We start from the raw sequence: 17,260 nt of genomic DNA, 5'->3' as shown, positions 1-17,260 counted from the left end.
GTGACGAAGGCCCCAGAAAACCCAGAATGTAAGACAAAGGCAACTCTAGAAGACACGTTCTTTAAAGACAAAAGAACGAGGAGCCACGTGTATGGAATGCACAGCAGGGGCGCTTGCTGAAAGGAAAGGAACCAAACTTGGCTGGAGAAGGATGCATGGAGAGGGGTGGGGAGAAAAGCTGCTTAAGGCCTTCCAGAAGGTGGAAAATCTTTCTTTTCCTTGTCCTCTCCTTTCTTTCCCTTTATTTCTCTTCTTATATTTCCTGACCTTCCCTGTCCTTCCCTCTTTGTTTTTTCAGTCCCCTGATGTCCCCTCCTCTCCTCTCTTCTCCTCTCTCCACCTTCTTCTCTTCTCCTCTTTCTTTTAAAACTCCCATTTCCTTCTCCCCTTCACTCTTAATTTTCAACAGTTTGATGTGGCCCAGGCAAGTCTGAGACTCTGTGTAGCTGAGAGTGAACTTGAACTCTTGACTTGACTGCTTCTACTTTCCAAATGCTAAGATTATAGGCATGAATCAACACACCTGTCTTGATAGTGGAAATCTTATAGGGTAGACCCTAGAATATATTACCTTTTTTTGTAGACAATAGTCAGTAAAGCTTTTCACGAGGAAAATAGCAAATATTTTTTGACAAATAATCTGGTAGCAGTATAGAATTGGCTGGAAGTTAGAACCTGGGTAGAGGTACCTCTGCTTACAAACCCCCAACCTTGACCCATTTTGCCAGTTTCATTCTGCCTAGGTCACCTCTTGTTTATGGCTTCTGACCTTGCTGATCCATCACATATTTTCTCGTCTCTTACATTCTCTAGTAGACACCAGAATCCTGTACTTTTTCCTGGATGTACTGCAATAAGATTTACCTTCACCTCTGCCTGAGAACTCTATGTGTGAGATGCTAAATCCTGACCAGTTAGCTGCCAGAAATTTTATTTTGCCCTTTTTGTTTTGAGGAGTCTGCCAGTCCTTAGATGGCTGGTGAGATGGCTCATTGGGCAAGGAATGACTTGTAGTCTGATAGTCTGAGTTTGATCTCCAGGACCCATAAAGTGGAGGGGAAGAACCGTCTCCTGAGGGTAGTCTTTTTATTTGCACACGTACGCAATGGCTTGGATGTACCCAGATGCACACATAAATAAAGGTATTAGCATATTTTTAAATATTTTTTGTTAAATCTAAACCTTTTAAGTGAAGCATTCTTTTTAAAATAATAAGAATATAAGAAACCAACTCATTGACTGAGGCAATCCTAGAAGGAAATGGATGTTTAATGCAACCTGCTAACAGATACGGAATGTTAAGGTGCTGTATTGTTTTCAGTTTCCTTGAGACCCAGGATCTGAGCTGATAACCGCAGATAGCGGCTCTGCTCCAAAACATGTCGCATGTGCTTACCTCTTGGCTGGCTGGCTGAACCCTCATTCTCAAGGCTGCTCCCAATGTGGGGCGGCGATCCTCTCTGAACGGGCTGGGTGTCCTTGCATTCGATTCCCAGCTCAGATCGCTTCTTACAGCCTTTTGTAGAGAATTCTGTGATACCCACCCCTGAACTCTTCCCCTTGTAATGAAAGGTAATTTCCAGTGAGCTTGTCTCTTGTTATACCCCAAAGGTCTGCAGTGTTGCATAGTTCACAAGAAAAACTTCAAAAGAGGAGACACAGCTTGGCTGGAGCATGCAAGGGAGCAGACATAGATAACACACTACAAGCCACCCTATTCCGTTCTACAGTTTGCTGTGTGTTTCCCAATCTCATAGGAGTCTGACGGCATAGGTGGCATTTTATGTTCCTATTTTTTTTTTTTTTTCAGATGATGAGAAACTCACTGAGTTTAATTTGTGTGTCCAAAGTACCACCGCACTTTGGGGTTTGAAAGACAATGTCATCCTCCTCCTCAACACTTTACCTCCACCTGATGGCCCTCCAACCCGGGGTTCTTTGTATTCAAGTTGTTTACGATGGAATGAGACAGTACACTTTTTTTAATGTAAAATTTTTATTCATTTTACATCCCTGTAGTAGACCCCTCCCTCCTCTCCTCCTGGTCCCACATTCCCTCCCTGTTTCCCCTACCCCCCACCCCCCACTCTTCAGAGAGGGGAGCCATCGCTATCCACCCACACAACCATATCAAGATGCATCAGCAGTGAGCGCATCTGCTTCCCCTGTGGCCTAGCACAGCCGTTAGGATTGTAAGGCAGAGTTTTACAGCGGCTTCATCAATCATGCCATGAGACAGGTTTCACATGGGAGGTTTTATTAGGGGAAGGGACATCACGGGAGAGAGAGAGAGAGAGAGGGAGAGAGAGAGAGAGAGAGAGAGAGAGAGAGAGAGAGAGAGAGAGAGAGAGAGGACAGAGAGGAGGGTTGAGTCCTCTTATAAGGTGATGCAGTGCATGCGCAGAATGAACAGATGGTTACAGATGGTGGTTGCAGGTGGTCTCCTCCGATTGTAGAGGTGGCCTCACAGATGCTTGATGTCCCGCTTGTCAAGTCCCCTGGAGGCTGGCCTTTAGAGATGCCTGCTTACTGATGCCAACATAAGCATCCTACCTTGGATCTTCCTTGTTACTTATCTTCTTTGGGTCTGTGACTTGTAATATGATTGTCCAATACTATATGCCTAAAGTCCACTTATAAGTGAGTACATACCACATGTGTATTTCTGGGTCTGGGTTACCTTACTCAGCACGATCTTTTCTAATTCTATCCATTTACCTGCAAATTTCATGATTTTCTTGTTTTTGATAGCTGAGTAGTATTCCATTGTGTGAATGTACCACATTTTCTGTATGCATTCTTCAGTTTAAGGACATCTAGGTTGTTTCCAGATTCTGGCTATTATGAACAAAGCTGCTATGAACATAGTTGAGCAAGTGTCCTTGTTGTATGGTAGAACATCTTTTGGGTATGTACCCAGGAGTGGTATAGCTGAGTCCTGAGATAGCACTATTCCCAATTTTCTGAGTTAGTACCAGATTTATTTCCAGAGTGGTTGTAGAAGTTTGCACTCTCACCAACAATGGAGGAATGACACCTTTCTCTGGATCCTCACCAGCATGTGCTGTCACTTGTGCTTTTGAGCTAAGTCTCCTGATTGGTGTAAGACAGAATCTCAGGGTTTTTTTTTCTTGATGACTAAGGACTTTGAGCATTTCTTTAAGCACTTCTAGGCCATCAATATTTCTCTGTTGAGAATTTTCTGTTTAAACTCTGTACCCAATTTTAATTGGATTATTCGGTTTGTTGGTGTTTAAGTTCTTTAGTTCTTTATATATTTTACGTATTAGCTCTTTGACAGATGTAGAGCTGGTGAAGATCTTTTCTCAGTCTGAAGGCTGTTGTTTTATTCTATTGCTGATGTCCTTTGACTTACAGAAGCATTTTAATTTCATGAGGTCCCATTTATTGATTGTTGATCTTAGAGCCTGAACTGTTGGTGCTCTATTCAGGAAGTTGTCTCCTGTGCCAATGAGTTTGAGACTCTCCCCACTTTTCTAATAGATTTCGTATTTCTGGTTTTATGTTGAGGTCTTTGAGCCACTTGGATTTGAGTTTTGTACAGGGTGATAAATATGGATCTATTTTTCTACATGTAGACATGCAGTTAGACTAGCACCATTTGTTGAGGATACGTTCTTTCTTCATTGTATGGGTCTGGTTCCTTTGCAACAATCAAGCATCTGTAGGTGTGAGGGTTTATTTCTGGGTCCTCAGTCAATTCCATTGATCAACTAGTCTGATTCTATGCCTGTACCATGCAGTTTTTTTTTATTACTATTGCTCTGTATAACAGCTTAAAATCACAGATGGATATAACTCCAGAAGATCTTTTATTGTATAGGATTATTTCATCTCTTGTTTTTTGTTTTGTTTTGTTTTGTTTCCATATAAACTTGAGAAGGGTTCATTCAAGGTCAATAAAGTATTGTGTTGTTATTTTGGTGGGAATTACATTAAATGTTTGGATTGCTTTTGGTAAGATGTCCATTTTTACTGTGTTAATTCTACAGATCCATGAGCATGGGAGATCTTTCCATCTTCTGTTATCTTCTTCAATTTCTTTTTTCAGAGACTTGAAGTTCTCATCACACAGGTCTTTGGCTTGTTTGGTTAGAGTTACAGCAACATGCTTTCTATTATTTGTGACTATTGTGAAGGCTCTTCCCCTAATTTCTTTCTCAGCCCATTTGTTGTTTGTATACAGGAGGGCTACTCATTTTTTTGAGTTAACTTTGTATCTAGCCACTTAGGAGCTATCTGGTAGAATTTTGGGGGTCACTTGTGTATACTATCATATCATCTACAAATAGTGATGCTTTGATTTCTTCCTTTCCAATTTGTATCCCCTTAATATTTTTTACTTGTTTTAGTGTTCCGACTAGAACTTCAAGCACTATATTGAAGAAATATGGAGAGAATGGGCAGCTTTGTCTTGTCACTGGTTTCAGTGGAATTGCTTTAAGTTTCTCTTCATTTAATTTGATGCTGGCAATAGGCTTGATTGTATATTGCCTTTATTATCCTTAGTTATGTTTCTTGAATCCCTGATTTTTCCAAGACTTTTATCATGAAAGGGAGTTGTTTTGTCAAATATTTTTTTGGCATCTAATGAGATGATCATGTGGTTTCTTTTTCAGTTTTTTTTAAATATGGTGGATTATGCTGATGAATTTTCATATAATGAACCATCCCTGCATGCTTGGGATGAATCCTATTTGATCATGATGGGTGATATTTTTGATGTGTTCTTGGATTTGGTTTGTGGGTATTTTATTGAGTATTTTTGCATCAATGTTCACAAGGGAAATTGGTCTGAAATTCTCTTTCTTTGCCTGGTCTTTGTGTGGTTTAGGTATTAGGGTGACTGTGGCCTCATAGACTGAGTTTGACAACGTTCTCTTTCTGTTTTGTGGAATAGTCTGAGGAGTATTGGTATTAGCTCCTTCTTGAAAGTCTGGTAGAAGTCTGTGCTGAAACCATCTGGCACTGGGCTTCTTTTGATGGGAGAATTTGATGACTGCTTCTAGTTCTTTAGGAGTTATAGGACTGTTTAACTTGTTTACCTGATCTTGATCTAACTTTGGTAAGTGGAGTCTATCAAGAAAATTATCCATTTCATTTAGATTATCCAATTTTGTGGATTACAATGTTTTGAAGTAAGACCTAATGATTCTTCAGATTTTGTCAGTGTTGTTAATGTCCCTTTTTTGTTTCTTATTTTGTTGATTTGGATACTATTTCTTTGTCTTTTAGTTAGTTTGGCTCCTTTGTCTATCTTGTTGATTTTTTTTCAAAGAACCAGCTCTTGGTTTTGTTGATTTTTTTTGCATTGTTCCTTTTGTTTCTAATTTATTGATTTCAGCCCTGAGTTTATTTCCTGCCATCTACTCATCTTTGGTTTGTTTACTTCCTTTTTTTTTCTAGAGCTTCCAGGTGAGCTGTTATTTTGCTAGTATGAGAACTCTCCAATTTCTTTATGAAGACAGTGCTATGAGGTTTCCTCTTAGCACTGTTTCCACTGTGTCCCATAAGTTTGGGTGTGTTGTGTCTTCATTTTCATTAAATTTTAGCAAGTATTTAATTTCCTTTTTTATTTCATCTCTGACTCAGTGGTCACTGAGTAGGCAGTTGTTAAGTTTCCAAGAGTCTGTAGGTTTTTTTTTTTTTTTTGTCATTTCTATTATTGTTGAAATCCAGCTTTAATCCATGATGATATGATAAGATACAATGAGTTAATTCAGTTTTCTTGTACTAGTTGAGGCTTGCTTTGGGACCAACTATGTGGTCGATTTTGGAGAAGGTCCTGGGAATTGCTGAGAAGAAGGCATATTCTTTTATGTTTGGGTAAAAGTTCTGTAGAAGTCTATTAGATCTGTTTGGTTCATGACCTCTGTTAGTTTTATTATTTCTCTATTTAGTTTCTGTCTCAATGATCTGTCCATTGGTCAGAGAGGGGTACTGAAGTCTCCCACTATTAATGTGTGCAGATTGATGTGTGTTTTAAGCTTTAAAAATGTTTGTTTTATGAATCTGTGCCCCTGTATTTGGGGCATAGATATTCAGAATTGAGATGTCCTCTTGGTGGATTTTTCCTTTGATGAAAAATCTCTTCTGATTAATTTGGTTGGACATCTATTTTATTAGATATAGTGTGGCTACTTCAGCTTGTTTCTGGGGTCCATTTGCTTGGAAAAATATTTTTCCAACCCTTTACTCTAAGGTAGAGGTTTCTTTGTTGCTTAAGTGTGTTTCTTGTATGCAGCAGAGTGTTGGGTCCTTTTTATACATCTATTCTGCTAGTCTGTGTCTTTTTATTGGAGAGTTGAGTCTATTGATATTGAGAGATATTATTGACTAATGATTGTTAGTCAGTACCTTTTATGTTAATGTTGGTGGTGGTAATGTTTGTATGCTTGTTTTCTTTTGGTTTTGTTGCAGTGAAGTAATTTATATCCTGTGTTATCTTGGGTGTTGTTAACCTCCTTTGGTTGAAGTTTTCCTTCTAGTATCTTTGGAAGTGCTCTGTTTGTGCATAGACATTGTTTAAATTTGGTTTTGTCATGGAATATCTTGTTTACTTCATCTATGTTGATTGAAAGTTTTGCTGAGTATAGTAGTCTGGGTTGACATCTGTGTTCTGTTAGGGTCTAGGCCTTTCTGGCTTTCATAGTCTCTGTTGAGAAGTCAGGTGTGATTCTGGTCACATATAACCTTTATATGTTACTTGACCTTTTCCCCTTGCAGCCTTAACATTTTTTCTTTGCTCTGTACATTTAGTGTTTTGATTATTATGTGGTAGAAGGAATTTTTTTTTGGTCTTATCTATTTCGTGTTCTGTAAACCTCTTGTATGTTTAAAGGCATTTTTTTCTTTAGGTTGGGGCAATTTTCTTTTATGATTTTGTTGAAACTGTTTTCTGGTCTTTAGAGCCAGGAGTTTTTTTCTTCTATTCCTATTATTTTTAGGTTTTGTCTTTTCATGGTGTCCTTGATTTCTTGGATGTTTGTGTCAGGAATTTTTTTGATTTAATTTTTTTGACAGATGTATCAATTTCTTCAGTTGTATCTTCTGCATGTCGCCTGTATTTCTGATATTCTGTTGGTGATGCTTACGTCTGTAATTCCTGCTCTATGTTTTCCAACTCCAGGATTTTCTCAGTTTGTGTTTTCTTTATTGAATTTATTTCCGTTTTCAGGTCATTTCCTTTACCTATTTGATTGTGTTTTCCTGTATGTCTTTGATAGCCTCTGTTTGATTATATTTTCTTGTATTTCTTTGAGGGATTTAATCGTTTCCTATTTAAAGTACTTCAATATCTTTATAAGCATAGATTTACAGTCATTTTCCTGTATTTCGGCTGCATTAGGATATCCATTGTTTGTTTTAGCCTCTGGTGGAGCCATCTTGCCCTGGCTTTTGTTGATTGAATTTTACACTGGCCTTTAACCATCTGTTTGTTGCTGGCATTGGCTAGTAATTCCTGCAGCCAGCTGGGATTTTCAGGCATGGAGGGGGAGTCCTGCCTGTGTTGTGTGCTGGGGGACTAGATCTCTGTGATATGCTTGAAGCTTTTCTCTTCTCTTAGCAGTTGGACCTATAGGCAGGGGGATTAGAATGAGGTTGTTTACCTTGTGTGAACCTGAGGTTTGTCAGGTCTGCTCAGGGCTGCTGTTAGAGCTGTGATCTATAGGCTAGATCTGCACATCTCTGGAATCTAGAGTCATCCTCAGGTGGGGGGTTACCCAGAAATCTGAGACTGGATCCGTGCATGTCTGGGTGCTGGGCTCTCCTCTTCTTTGTGTGTGTGCCTGGGCCTTTGCTCACTTGCAGATCTTGATCTCTGCGCACTGTGCTCTATCATCTTGGAACCAGATTCTGTATGCTCCTGTTGTCTGGCTGATCCCCAGAGCCAGACATGTAGAACCATGTGTCAGAGGCTGGGATTATGTGCCTGGTGTTTGGAGGTGGCACTGACCCCTGGGGAGCTGGAGGAATCTGGTGATCAGAATCTGGAACCACATCAGGAGTTGTGTTCAGGTAGGTGGAGGGCGCTGGGGGACTGTGTGTCCCTTGGGTCTGGGAGTTGTCTACCAGCCTCTGGGACTGTGTGAACCTAGCTCCTGGGAAGTCTCCTTTTTTCCAGGGAACACAGATGATGGTGTTTTGGATTTTTCAGCCAGGCTACTTGCCTGGTCAGCAGTCTCTGCTCACCTGCTTGTCAGATACCCTGTGCACAAGTGCGCTCTTTGAAGCCATCCAGTGTATTTTCTAAGAAAGTTCTTTTTAAATTAAAACTCCTCAGTTGAAACTTCTGTTCTCAAGTGGGTTTTTTGTTTGCTCATTGCAATATGAAAATTCTGTTACTGTGATTACAATCTTTGTAACTTCAATCGCTTATGAATTCTTTCATAATTTTGCTGATAACAGTATTTATTGTGTGTTTACCATTTCCTGCTTCCATTGCATTTTCTGCAGTTTTACATAGCTTGCAATTGTTAATCATCAATTATACCACTGTCACTTTTTAATTTATTCTTTTGAAATTTTAATATTTTGAGTCAGTCTCATGTCACCCAGTCTGGTCTTGAACTTGCTGTGTAGCTGAGGATGACTATGAATTTCTGACCCTCATGCTCTCACAGGCATATGTTGTGATTATGGACATGCACCAGTCTGTTAAATTTGTGTTAGTGGGGATCATATTCAGAGCCCCATGCATGGTAGGCAAACAGCCCCAACCTGAGCCACGTTCTCGGCTCTATGTTTCTACTTTGGCTAATCATTTTCTGATTCAGGAACTCATAGTCATAGTGTTTGATTTTGTTTTGTTTTGTTTGTTTAACTTTTAAAACCAGTGTCCAGCCAATGTTCTTATCTTTCATCTCATAGGACATAAGATTTAAATATTATTTTTCTATAACTGTCAGATGAATCCACTCTTTCTTGGTCAAACTAGTCTTGTTTATTCCTGTACCAAACCCTATAATTGCTGAGAATTCTTTTCAAGGTGCTTTTTAATGACTGAATTCTCCACAGTCTACCACAATCTTGAATGGTTCTGACATTTATGGTCTAGGCTATGAATTGTCAGCACACGATCATGGCCTGACGTGGCTTTAGGAAGGAACAGAAGTGTAATAGAGTACACAAAAGGAATGCATAATTGGAAAACATCTTAAAATCTTTATCTTCCCATGCACCCCTCTCTACCTTCTTTTGTCTTGACCAGCTTTTAATCTTTTCCTGACTTTTAGCATTACTCCACACAGGTTAATGCATTTTATCTTCAATAAAGATCCAGTGTAAGTTTTAACTTTTATGAATTATCATATAGTGTATGAATACTGTGAAATTTACTTTGTATTTTTGATTCTTCCACTATGAGCCCACCAGTCATTTTTTTTTTCAGTAGGAAAATGACAGACTGAAACAAGGAAAAATCACCATAGAAGAATTTAGAATCATTTATCGATCTATTACTTACCGAGAAGAAATTCTTGAGATTTTCAACACATATTCTAAGAATCGGAAAATTCTTTCTGAAAAAAATCTGACCGAGTTTTTAACCCAAGAGCAGTATGAGGTGATAGAAAATCACTCCCTTTCAACTGAGATTATCAAAAAGTATGAGCCCATAGATGAAGGTAAGCTCTGTTTCCAGTTCAAATCTATCAGTATATTCATATGTAAAGTGCTCTTATAAGTTATAGTCATCAAAATAAAATTGGGGGTAGATGACTTTCTAAAAGTATAAAATTTTGTTTTTGTATTCATAGAATGTATATATATGTATATATATATATATATGTATACATACATACATTTTTTTTTCTGAAGCTATATTGTGCAGCAATGGTAAGCATCCCTCCTCTGCTGGCCAGATTCTTTTTTTAAATGAACGTCTGACGTGTTCAGATCCTCAATGGTGAAAGCAAGATGTCACATAAATGTGTGGCTTTCCATGCCCATTCTTCCTCTGAATAATGACAAGGAGACTTGTTAATTTTATTAGAAGCTTAAGGCTCTACAGCTGGGCATATGCTCAGCTATTCTAACCTGATAATTCTGGCCTGGCCTGCTTCCCAGCCATGTGTTCTGTTACCTGCCATCTAAGTCTTACCCTGGTACCACCTCCTTCATCTGTGTTCTGATGGTGACTTTCCAGAAGTCCCACCTTAACTTTACAGCCCAGCCACTGGCTTGAGCATTTTATTTGACCAATCAGAAGGTGATGGAGAACAATGTTTACAACACACCGAGAGAGGAGATGCTTCATAAAAATTACAGTGCTAAAGTCAGGACTGCAATCTGATCTCTGGGTACAGAAATCAGCATTTGAATACACAACGCACAAAAATACCCCAACAACATAATATATGTATATTTATGTGTGTGTATGTGTGTGCATGTATGTGTCTGTGTACTCACACACACACAAACTAAAATAATATACATGTGTGTTAATCTCACTGATATGATGAAGAAAAATACAAAATAAAATGAAACCAAAACAATTATAGACAGTCTGCTTTCTTATGCATGTTGCTATTTAAATATGCTTAAATAAGACAATATGGGCTTGTGAAGTGGGTACATAAGAATTACATGAAAACAGGTGTGCAAAATTATGGTCTCTCTTGACCAGTACTGTTGACTACATACGTGCTGTCTTTCCCATCACTGTACCCCACATCCGAGATGATCAGCTTGTAACAAGAAGACACTGATGTTGATCCATGTTTTTAGAGGTCTTGGCCCACGCTTTGCTCTGATGCTCCCCAGTTGTGGCAAGGCACTGTGTCACAATGGGTGTGTGTGTCAGAGGAATGGGAGTGTGCAACAGTGTATTTACTGTGTGGCCTGAGTTCACATATGCAGCTGCCTTGTTGTGCCTCAAAACTGTCTTTTCTTGATGTCTATCACTCCTGGCTCTAACAATATTTTCATCTTTTCTTTCCCCCAAATCCCTGAGCCTTATGGGGATCTGTGTGATATGTATGTCCCATTTAGGGCTGTGCAAGTCCACAACCTCCTGGGTGAGGGTCTCTGTGTTGACTGCCATCTTGCTTCCAGGAGCATCTTCCCTGATGAGGTGGTTAGCACTTGGGACATAAGGGGTAGGTGAATTTTCAGAGACTGGTCGAGGCAAATCCTGGAGGAGCTTCTAGCCCAGAGTTAGGGCTGGGGCATCAGGCCAGCGTGCTGCAGATGGGGAGGACAGTACACACACTGTGCTGACATGATGGAGACAGCACAAGCCTCTTCTTGGCCTGAACCCGTTGACCTTTGTTGCCTTTAAAGAACCTGCACCAGTAGGTAAAGCAGCTAACAGCTGTGTCGCCAGTACTAACTTGGAAGTTCGGCTGATCTTTCCTTCTTGTAGCAAGCTTTCTCTAAGGACGCTTGTGAATTGATGGATGGTGCAGCTGAAGTCCTTTATGTTGCTATTGCTTAGAAGTCGTTTGCAGATGAGTGATTTCAGTATCATCACACATGAACACTGTAAAAAACTCATGCTCACACTGTCATGTCTGGGTCCTAAATTAAATATACAAAAAGGACAGTGGCTGACCGTGTGGAGCTGTGGCTTCATTTTAATTTGGGTATTGCCCTATCCTCCCTCTCATCTTTTGAATTTATACCCATTGCAGACACTAATAGGCAACTCCCTGATTGCATCACATGTCAGCATGTCACAGGTACCAAGTTAGCCTTTCAAAAAATCCTTGAGATTAATTTCCATCACAATCTGGTAGTTTTAGAAAGTATTTGTAAGTTTATTTATTTATTTATGTGTGTGTGTGTGTGTGTGTGTGTGTGTGTAAGCATGTTTGTGGAGGAATGCAGCTTCTAGGAGTTGGCTCTTCTTCTAAGGTGGGTTCCAGGGATGGAACTCAAGTTTGACTATAAGTACTTTTACCTGCTGAGCCAGCTTGTGAGCTCTCTCTCTAGTGGTTTTATGTGGCACAAAATGATTTTGTTTTTTATCATCTCCTTTTACTGTGTATGTATGTTCTCGTGTGTGCAGATGTGATACAGAGGTTGATGTTGGGTGTCTTCCCATTTGCTCTCTATCTTATGTTTTGAGGTGGGGCCTCTCACAGAATCTGAAAGTCACTAGTTTCGCTAGGCTTGTGACCATCAAGCCCCGGATCCTCCAGTCTGTGCCTCCACAGTGCTGGGATTAAAGGCATGCCTTTTATTTCTAACATGCGTGTTGGAGTTTGTGCTCAGGTCTTGATGCTTGAACAGCAATCACTACCAGAGTAGCCATTTCCCTAGTCCCTTGTTTTCTATTCTATTATTAAAAAATTTATTTAATTATTAAATAGTTCAAAAGGACTGCAAGCCAAATCAAATGAATAAATTAATGGGAACTATTGTTATGTTTCATGATGGTCTTGTTCTGAAAAATCTCCATATTCCTGAATTTATATGGCTTTGAAACAGTTTGTGTATCAAATTTTATGTGTTTTCTTCTAGATTTTGTTTTTTGAGCAAAATAGGAACGGCAGGATTTCTTTTGGTTTACTTTTCTCTTAGTGACAGTGTTTTGAAAGCTGTCTTTTCACCTCCATTATGTCATAAACATTGCCTGACTTATATCTCTACATTTTTCTGATATATTAGTTTTAGTAGCTACTAAGCACCTTACTTAACTCTGTGCTTTTGTTTGTTTCCTTCCCCCTCTTTATTCTGCTTTTGGAAACAAAGCTAATGTTAGGATGTTTGCACACCACCTTTTGTCTTCTGTTGGACTAGTTCCTAGAAATTAACTTGGTTTAAGGACTAGGCCCTACCTTAGAGACTAGTCAAAGGGAAAGGCCCAGGCTCTAAAGGGAAAGGCTGGTACTCTACAGTGAAATGGCCACACTCTTAACGTGAACACACCACACTCTAAAGTGAATCTGCATTTCTTCTTTCCCTTTGAGCTGAGCTGCAGTCAACAGCAACACAAGCAATGGGCCCTCTGCAGAGCTAAAAATCTCTCTGCATGCGGTAAGCTTTCTGGTAACCACTTTGCACGGATTTGGAGAGCTTAACCAGTGTCCATGTCACAGAGCAAGCAAACACATTTAGAACCAGGTTCTCTGGATCCAGAGCACATGTGCAGTGTGGGTGCACAATTAGTGAGTACAAAGTCGAGAGGTAACGAGCTGCAGGTGATTAGTCTGGACTGCACAGAGCAGAAATGCGTGCTCCCACTCCAGTGTGTGCACTGGTCGTTTACAGCAGCACTGCCGGAACAGCTTCTCACAGGAAGTCACACGCTCTTGAAGGGTAGAATGCGCATGAGAAGCACAGCACACTCGGCCTATGAAATTCTATAGGAAACAGCGGCAGTGAGCCACATGCAGCTGAAGGCAAGCACAGGAATAAATCTCACAAACAGAGCAATGGAAACCAGGCACAAAAACACACACTGGGCTGGAGAGACGGCTCACTGCTTTAAAACATTTGCTGCTCTTGCTGAGAACCAGGGTTAAGGTTCCAGTACTCGTACTGCCTGTAACTATAGCGCAGGGGGTCTGACACCCTCTTTTGGCCTCCACAGACACCTATATAGATGTGAGCCTACACACACATACACACACGAATGAAAATGTTTAAAAAGCATATGCTGTATTCACATGCACATATACACACGTGTACACACACATAAATCAAAAATTTAAAAACATTCAAAAAACCCAACAAAAAGTACACTATGAATTCATCCATATAAAGTACAGAAATAAAGAAAACTAACCTGTGATTTACATGTCCATGCAATGAGCTGGGACAATGACCAGTGAATGGGCATGGGCTGGTGTCTGGGTGCCACAGTGGTCTGCCCTTGGACTGTTAGCCAGACATTGAAGCTTGTTACTCTATAGCAGACATACCTGAAGTATTTTTAAAGTAAAACAAAAGTCAACGGTAATGAAATAATAGATGCTTAGCTATTGGTAGGGTAGTATTAAAGAATTTGTTTATCAGGGTTAAAGAGATGGCTCAGTGGTTAAGAGTACTTGCTGGTCTTCCAAAGGACCCAAGTTTGATCCTTAGCACCTACATTATGGTTCACAACTACCTGTAACTCCAGTTCCAAGGGAGCGAATGCCTTCTTCCAGCCTCTGCAGGGACTATATATATATATATATATATATATATGCAGACAGCCAGACACAGACACATGCACAGATAAGAATTTATATCGCCAGAAAGATCTAGAAATATTAGATTAATATTAATTCTAAGTATGTTCTACCACTATATTTACAAATGAAATATAAAACTTGTAAGCTACTAATGGTATATCTGCATCTGTTCTACTTATTCTTTTATAGTGAAGAATGAACAGCAGATGTCATTTGAAGGTTTTGTAAGATATATGTTTTCATCAAATTGTCTAATATTTAAAGAGGACTGTAAAGCAGTATATCAAGATATGAATCAGCCATTAAAGGATTATTTTATTTCATCTTCTCACAACACATATTTGATATCTGATCAATTACTGGGACCAAGTGACATTTGGGGATATATAAGGTATTTATTTTGAATCCTTTTTAATTTTAATTTTTAAATTAATTAATTAGCTTTACATCTCAATCACACCTCACCCTCTCTCTTCTCCTCCCAGATCCTCCCTCTCCCCTCCCCTGTCCACACTCTCTTCCCTTTCTCTTCAGAGACGGGGAGGCCTTCCAAGGATATTACCCTGCCTCAGCATATTAAGTTACAGTAGGACTATAGCCTCTTCTACTGAGGCTAGACAAAGCCATCAGGTTAGGGGAAGGGGATCCAATGGCAGGCAACAAAGTCTAAGACAGCCCCTGCTTCTGCTAGGGGTCCTAGATGAAGCCCAGGCTGCACCACTGTTACATATGTGTAGGGGGGTCTCTCTGTCCCATTATTTATTTCAATTCTTTAAAAAACAGGTTTGTTTGTTTGTTTGTTTTTCATTTTATGTGTATGTGTTTGCGTGTTGTTACATGCTTATGAGTGTAGGTGCCCACAGAGACCAGAAGAGGGTGTTAGATCTCCGTGGAGTGGAAGTTTCAGGTGGTTGTGAGCCACTGGATGTGAGAGCTGGGAATCAAACTCAAGCCCCCTGCAAGAACAGTGTGTGCTCCTGCCTCTGCCCATCCAATGTACCCTCCCTATATGTGCCAGCACAATAACTGCTTTGGCTTTTAAGCCTCCTGCATTTAAAGCTGCTGCTGGCACTAACTCAGCAGAGGGCAGAGTGATAAGGAGATTGTGCATGAAAACAAAATTTATAGGGAACATGGCTCGCTCCTACCTTGATGATCTGTCCTTCATGAAACAGCAATGTAACATTCTGTGTGTGCTAGCTAGCATCCCAGGCTTCCCCTCTGGCCCTTCCTGTTGACCTCTTCTCCACAGGTCTACACACTCTGAAGGTTCTTGAACAGTTTGGACATTTCTTATAGGAAAACATGACTTTTTAAATTCTTATCTGAAATACACTAGACTTTAACAAAGGTGGTTAGTATCAAATACTAAACATCAGGACTCAATATTCTAAGAAAAGCCAGTTTATAAATAAAATAAGTTGTATGGTTTGGTGTTTATGGATCAGCATATTAAGTAATTTACACAGGTTAAAGCAGTCCATGCCAAGTATCTCCAACTTTACATCCTACAAGACATAGTGGCTGTTCACAGTGGGGACAGTGGTTTCAGCTTTGTCAGAGGAGCTCCAGCAGGTGTTTTTAGAATCCTCACTTGTTTTCAAATAAATTCATGGGACTTGGCAGATTAGAAAAGGCCAATGAATATTATCAGGAGAGGCTTATGAGAACCATAAGCCAAACAACATAACAGAATGTGATATGGGCTTGAGGGTGTTGCCGTAACATTGTCACAAAAGGTTTCTCAGCTAACCTGGCTGAGGGTGAAGAGGGAGCCATGGAAGGACACCGTAAGGAAGAAATGTAAGTGCTTGGAATGTCCAAATCTTGGAAGATAGTAAAAACATCTGAATGCAAGTGTACAGCAAATAAAGGGCTGGCGTGAGGATGGGAGAGTCAGTTTGTAAGGTCTTTTTGAACATGGAAAGGTAGGCGAGTCACCAGAGAGATTTTCCTTGAGAGAGTGTCACAGTTTGACACTCTAGAACCAGGGAAGACACAGCAGGCTAGATAACATACTGATGACTGCAGGTGATAAAGTCATGGGGCAGAAGACAAGATGATGACAAGTTGAGATGCTTTGAGGAGGTGGAGCCAAGAAGGTTTAACAGGTGATGTGGAAAGGAGGGAGGGAGAGAAACGAAGTTGCTTAGTCAAGTAACCAAGTAGGGAGACTGACATTGAATGTTGATGTTTATATCAAAGTCTCACTTTTGGGGTGGGGTGGGGTGGGGACGAGTGAGGTCAAAACAAGAGCTCCAGGGCTCCAGTGCTGAGTTTGTGAAACTAACCCATTTCCAAGGCCTTTCTCAAGTAGGCATCTGAGCTTAATGGGAGTTTGTAGTTCAGAAGAAACATTCAGGCTGGAAAAACGTAATTTGAAGCCATTAGTATGTAGATGATATTTAAAGCTACAAGGCTGGATCATGTTGTTTAAAGACAATTCTATAGGTAAGGAGGATAGAATCCTATAATAACATAAAATTATAGACAAATGTCAATGTATGTCCTAATTAAAAACTAAGTAAATATAGAAATTCAAAAATCAAATCATTTTAGAACTCAGTAAATAGTGCTAGTTACAACTGTGTGGTAGAAATTTTGATGCTATTCCAATTTTTAAAAATTTATTTATTTATTTATTACAATTTATTCGCTTTGTATCCCGGCTGTAGTCCCCTCCCTTCTTTCCTCCCAGTCCCACAACCCCCTCTCTTCTCTCCCTTCCCTAGTCCACTAATAAGGGAGGACCTCCTCTCTTTCTATCTGACCTTAGGGAGATGATGCAGCTAGCCCTGTTGAGACCTTATAAACTATTCCAATTTTTTAAAGAGAGAAATAAGTTCAAAATGTATCTATCAAGAAATACAGAAAATACAAGAACTGTTCCAACCAACTTAAAAAATCAAAACAAACAAACAAAAAATGACTTTGTGTTTAGTTGAATCTTCTTTCTTGTTCCTTCAAATACCTTTGGAAGATAAATCTTAATACATCCTTCCAAATATCTTTGCTCTCAGAGAATGATGAAAATGATGTAACAGAGTCAGGGTGTACATTTCTGGTCCTTTCCCCTCTCTCCCCTCTTCATCCTGTGATGGTTACGACCTTCACGT

The 17,260-nt window shown here is 39.7% G+C and overlaps 1 protein-coding gene across 1 annotated transcript in view; it reads left to right on the top strand.

The window, feature by feature from the left end:
• Plcz1 (phospholipase C zeta 1) overlaps positions 1-17,260 on the top strand; it is a 51,139-nt gene that overhangs the window by 7,815 nt on the left and 26,064 nt on the right. The window contains exons 3-4 of the mRNA XM_060383375.1: positions 9,416-9,647; positions 14,334-14,535. Of these exons, the coding sequence (XP_060239358.1) occupies positions 9,416-9,647; positions 14,334-14,535 (434 nt within the window). The remainder of the gene's footprint in view (positions 1-9,415; positions 9,648-14,333; positions 14,536-17,260) is intronic.

The sequence above is a fragment of the Meriones unguiculatus genome, chromosome 5 (assembly GCF_030254825.1).
Source record: "Meriones unguiculatus strain TT.TT164.6M chromosome 5, Bangor_MerUng_6.1, whole genome shotgun sequence".
NCBI classification, from domain to species: Eukaryota; Metazoa; Chordata; class Mammalia; order Rodentia; family Muridae; genus Meriones; species Meriones unguiculatus.
Note: the sequence above shows the minus strand (reverse complement) of the source record. Positions and strands in the feature narration are given on the sequence as shown.